Genomic DNA, 6,000 nt, shown 5'->3' with positions numbered 1-6,000 from the left:
AAAATGCAAATCAATTTGTAACTTTTTTTAAATGTTTTTTTCTGGATATTTTTGTTATACTGTCTCTCACTGTAAAATAAATGGACCATTAAAATTATAGACTGATCATTTCTTTGTCAGTGGACAAACGTACAAAATCATCAGAGGATCAAATACTTTTTTCCCTCACTGCACACGTCCCTCACATTTTTGTAAATTTTTTATTATACCTTTTCATGCGACAACACTGAAGAAATGACACTTTGCTACAATGTAAAGTAGTGAGTGTACAGCTTGTATAACAGTGTAAATTTGCTGTCCCCTTAAAATAACTCAACACAGCCATTAATGTCTAAACTGCTGGCAACAAATGTGAGTACACCCCTAAGTTACATAGTTAGTAAGGTTGAATAAAGACACCAGTCCATCCAGTTCAACCTGAGTGAGTGTCTACAATTGTCCCTATCCCTGTACATTGCACACATCAGTCCCTACCCTCAAGGAGCCCACAATCCAAGGTCCCCATTCATATACTAAGGCCAATTTGGGACAGAAGCCAATTAACCTACCTGCATGTCTTTGGAGTGTGGGAGGAAACCCACGCAGTCACAGGGAGAACATGCAAACTCCAGGCAGGTAGTGTCGTGGTTGGGATTCAAACCAATGATCCTTTTACTGCTAACCACTACACCACTGTGCCACCCAAGTGAAAATGTACAAATTAGGCCCAATTAGCCGTTTTCCCTCCCTGATGTCATGTGACTCGTTAGTGTTACAAGGTCTCAGGTGTGAATGGGGAGTTTATTAAATTTGGTGTTAATCGCTCTCACACTCGCATACTGATCACTGGAAGTTCAACATGGCACCTCATGGCAAAGAACTCTGAGGATCTGAAAAAAAGAATTGTTGCTTTACATAAAGATGGCCTAGGCTATAAGATGATTACCAAGACCCTGAAACAGAGTTGCAGCATGGTGGCCAAAACCATACTTGCCATGGTGGTCGACCAAAGAAGTTAAGTGCACGTGCTCAGCGTCATATCCAGAGGTTGTTTTAAAACAACCTAAATATATATCTTTTTTATTCTCTGCTATAAAACATACCCAATAAAACGTATGAAAAAAAAAATCTAGTTTCTTCATACATATAGGCTAATATATATTCTGCTAAATATTTTTGGTAAAAAAAATTGCAATAAGTGTATATTGATTGGTTTAAGCAAATGTTATAGCGTCTAAACATCTAAGTGTCTAAACATTATGTTACATATACTGGATTTTTTTCTTAATTGTTTTTATCTATACTAGTCATGGCGGCGATCAGCAACTTATAGCAGGACTCTGATAGTATGGCAGGCAGTTTGACACTTTGTGGGGACCAGTGACATCAATACAGTGATCAGTGCTAAAAATTTACATGGTCACTGTACTGACACTGGCTGGAAAAGGCGTTAAACATCTAGGGCAATCAAAGGGTTAAATGTTACCTAACCAATGTTTGTGTGTACTGTGAGGTGCTTCTCACTAAGGCATGTGCTGGTTCTTATTTCTAGCTTTGCAGGGAAACAAAAAGCCAGCACATGCCTGCTGATGGGACAGAGCTCTGTATTGTTTACACATTCACCAATCAGCAGCACTCCCTCTACCCAGAAAAGCATAATCACACATATATCTATCGATCTACATATATACACACACGCACGCACCTGCAGAGCCAGACCACACTGTAGCAGTAGGCAAGTGGCTAAGCAGATGCTCTGACATGAAGATGGGCCTTACTCTATGCACCAAATGTGAGTTGCCTATTGTCTTTGCTTAATAAAGTATTTTCATACTACTGCACATATTCTAGCATTTTCTGCTGTTCTGTTTTCTTTCTCCAGAGATTACTTCAAGCACAGGAGGAGCAGCCTTGGAAGCGTGCAGTGTGTTATTTATGGACTCCTATACAAAGGATTTATTTGTTTTTGCTGATTAAACCATTTAGCCGTGTTTATTACTGTCATTTCATCTTATGTATGGGTAGGCATCTCCACAGCGCACCATTTGTTATTTGTTCTGCAATGAGTTCTGTCTTTTATTTCTACCTGGTTAAGCTTAACCACTTGCTTACTGGGCACTTAAACCCCCCTCAGTCCCAGACCAATTTTCAGCTTTCAGCGCTGATGCACTTTGAATGACAATTGCGCGGGCATACAACACTGTACCCAAATGAAATTTTTATCAGTTTTTTCCCACAAATAGAGCTTTCTTTTGGTGGTATTTAGTTACAGCTCGGAGTTTTATTTTTTGCTAAACAAACAAGAAAAGATGCAAAAAAAAAAAAAAAATCATGTTTAATAGTTTGTTATAAAATTTTGCAAACGGGTCATTTTTCTCCTTCATTGAAGTGCGCTGATTAGGCGGCACTGATGGGCTGCATTGGTGGGCACTGATAGGCATAGTTAAGGCGGCACTAATAGGCACAGATGATGGGCACAGATGGGCACTGATAGGTACCACTGATAGATGGCACAGATGGGCACTGATAGGTGGCACTGATAGGTGGCTCTGATAAGTGGCACTGGGGTGCAGCACCTTTGAGGCAGATTGTGGGCACTGCTGGGTGGCACTTTTTAAAAATTTGGCACTGCAGGGGGCAGGTGGGCACTAGCAGGGCAGGCCGTGATCGGGACTGATGTCCCGATCACGGCCGCCGGTGATCGGGACTGATGTCCCGATCACGGCCGCCGGTGATCGGGACTGATGTCCCGATCACGGCCGCCGGTGATCGGCTTTTTTTTTTCTCCTCGCGCTGTCAGCGCGAGGAGGAATAATAGCCGATTACCGGCTCCGTTATATCACATGATCAGCTGTCATTGGCTGACAGCTGATCACGTGATAAGGGGTCGGGATCGAACCCCTTGCACGGATCGGTGATCAGGCGAGTCTCATGGACTCGCCGATCACAGAGCGCGCCGCGCGCGCCCCTCAGGGGGCGCGCAGGCCGCTCGTGCACGGGACGACGTCAATAGACATAGTCCCGGCAAAGGAGATCCGCGCTGTAGCCGTCATTTGGCTATAGCGCGGATCTCAAGTGGTTAAAGTGATAGTAAAGCTTTTTTTTTTTTTTTTAATAAAAAACATGTTATACTTGCCTGCACTGTGCAGTGGTTTTGCTCAGAGCAGCTGGGATCCTCCTCTTCTTGGGTCCCCCATCGGTGCTCCTGGCCCCTCCCACCTCCTGCCAAGTGCACACACAGCAAGCAGCTTGCAATGCCGGCGAGCTGTGTGTTCTTTCACACACAGAGCTGCGGTTCGGCACCACCTCCTGATTGGCTAAATGGCCCCCCACTGCTGCCAAAAGCCAAATCAGGAGTGCGAGTCTCTGAAGAGTCAAGGCTCTCGTGGACCTCGCTGGATTGAGAGGGGGCTCAAGTATTAGGGGGGCTGTGGGGGGAGCAGCACAGTTTTTTTTTTACCTTCATGCATAGAACGCATGAAGTTAAAAAGCCTTGTGCCTTTACAACCACTTTAAAATTAGAAAGAAGTAGACCAGACATTAGTAAAAGGAGAATAGACGAAACAGGAAAGAGAAGCAGTACCAGAAAAGGAAAGCAGACAAAAAGGAGAAAATTACTGATAGATTTACATACATGAAACACGTATATTTTGTAAACACTTGAATAAAAGTGAATCCCGCAATTATAACAAAGTTTAGTAAAATTATTTATAGAATTGTCAAAATCAGCAGGATTCCAAATGAACAGAGCCGTGCTTTGATCCGAGACAGTTTATGAAGATTTTATGTGCACAATTCTGAAAAATGACATTGTATCTGTTCACCAGTGTCTGGGGTACAACTGGTGCTTTGGTTTGCACAAATGAGAACAGTTATTGGTATAATAAAAAAATATGTTTGCAGTGTTCCTGCCTAATGTACAACTGTTGGTAAATAGCACCAGGGCCAAATGTGCAATTTTTTTCACCCCCATCACTGCTTCATATTTCAAGACTAAAGAGCATTTATTCTAAGAACATACAAACCCCACTCTGTACTGTGTTACACCAGCTGGGGTTAGCATGGAGACTGAGATATGATAAACATTAGAAGCACACACAATTCTGTCCAAAGGAGGAGTCCAAAGGCTGGAAACAGCTGCAGATTAATCCTTTTTCAAGTGCTTATCGGCTTCCCATTGACTTCCATTCAGTTCATAGTTGCTGGCTGGGAGAGATCTAGTTAAAACCTTGCTCAAGAAGCCAATCTTTCTAGTTTAGCTTGTAATGATTTGAAGTTCCCAATTCGTGACTGTACTGCAGGGGTCGGGTCCATGGACTGGAGCTCAACTAGATAGCAAGCAATGGCATCCAGGCAAATGGTGTTAAACCTCCGTCTAAAGAAGAGACAAAATACACTGTTATGACACAAATCAATACAACAATATAATTGTACTGTGGTTTAACCTCTTCCTGCAACCTGTATATTAGCATCTGACTGAATCCTGATAGTCAAGGGTGACAAGGGCATTCAGAGGCAGCCAGGATTGAAAGTCATTAACCACACATACTGTCACTTGATGGGTCCCATATAGAATACATTTATTAAAGTATGTGTGGCTGTTGGCTCTCAATCCAAGTGTCAATGACCGCTCCGAGCTCCACTGACGACTTGGAATATTTTTAGCTGAAATGGCTTTTTAATTTAATTTAATTTAATTTTTTAAAGTTAAGGGTTCACATAACTGCACTTAGGGAGTAAACTCTCCCACTCTGATGTTACTTTTCATTTAGTCCATTATAATAATTATCAAACTAAAGCCACTGTAATCCAGCCCAAATCGCATATTACTTACCGTTTAAAGAAACTTTAAAAAACTTGTTTCCAGGGGTTAGGCAGCGCCATCTTAAGTATTGTTTTCTGAGTCCACAGTGGAGTGTATTTCCACCCTTACATTGAGCACTTCCTGTAGTGTTAACCAAGCCTCCTTCTCAATCCAACGTTTCTATGGTAACCCTGCTTCCCTGTTCATAGCGGACTTATTTTATTTCATAGTATTTACTTATGCCGATTGTCTAACGTTTTCCTTTGTCAGTCTTATCAGCTTCAACTGATAAGACTGCAGTAATGGCCAGGTTTACACTGCATGTGATGTCACATGGTGTGTAGGAGGAAGCTCTGAATGATTCTGCAGCCTCCTGGGATATCAGTGGTGTGCCGTAGGCAGTCCTGATAACAGATAGAGAAGCACATAGAGTGTGTGCCGTAAATCAGGGGAGATCTGGGCATGCTCAGTGACGTCATTCTAAAGAACAAAAAGGATTACAATACTAATCAAGTAAGGAGATATCTACAAGCAGTGTTCATTAGGGTTTTTTTTTATGCTGATTTACATGGGACAAAGTTGTGGGGGAGAGTTTACAACCACTTTAACCATTTGCCCTCAGAAAGATCTCCACCCCACCCCCTTTCTTCACGACCAGGCCACTTTTTTGCTATACAACACTGCGTTATCAGCTTCTGCTGTGAATATTCTAAAGGAAGCGGCACGCCTCCTGCAGGCAGAAGGCCCGAATTATTATGTATATATACACACGCGATCCAGCGCACAGCTGCCACCCTGTAGCAGTAAAAGTGCTATAGGGTGGTCAGCAAGTAGTTAAAGTGGTTGTATAGTCCTTTTCACAACTTTTACCTACAGGAAAGCCTATAATAAGGCTTACCTGTAGGTAAAAAAAATTAAAAAAATCTCCTAAACCTGTACGGTTTAGGAGATATTCCCCTCGCAATGCGCAGCTTGCGCACAGGGGATTCTCATCTGAAAGTTCGGCAGTCGCCGGACCCTGCCGGGAAGTAATCTCCCGGCTCCGGCCACTCATAGCGCCGGAGCTGCGATACCGGAAGACACGCCGAGAGAACACGTCAGCTCCCTCAGCGTGCATTGAGCGAGATGTCGGGGCCTCGTTATAAGGCAAGTATTTCATAATGAGCTAGTATGCGGTGCATACTAGCTCATTATGCCTTTTCCCTTGCAGGTATGGA

The 6,000-nt window shown here is 43.0% G+C and overlaps 1 protein-coding gene across 1 annotated transcript in view; it reads right to left on the bottom strand.

Annotated features, from left to right (window-relative positions):
• Positions 1–3,673: 3,673 nt before the first annotated feature.
• The window catches only part of NUP155 (nucleoporin 155), an 88,004-nt gene continuing 85,677 nt past the window's right edge, over positions 3,674–6,000 (bottom strand). Inside the window, exon 35 of the mRNA XM_077462836.1 lies at positions 3,674–4,354. Coding sequence (XP_077318962.1) covers positions 4,213–4,354 — 142 coding nt within the window. The 3' untranslated portion in view covers positions 3,674–4,212. The remainder of the gene's footprint in view (positions 4,355–6,000) is intronic.

This window comes from Lithobates pipiens, unplaced genomic scaffold (genome assembly GCF_037356315.1).
Source record: "Lithobates pipiens isolate NorthernLeopardFrog02 unplaced genomic scaffold, aLitPip1_a1.2 Scaffold_3, whole genome shotgun sequence".
NCBI lineage: Eukaryota > Metazoa > Chordata > Amphibia > Anura > Ranidae > Lithobates > Lithobates pipiens.
This window is presented reverse-complemented; position numbering and strand designations above follow the sequence as displayed.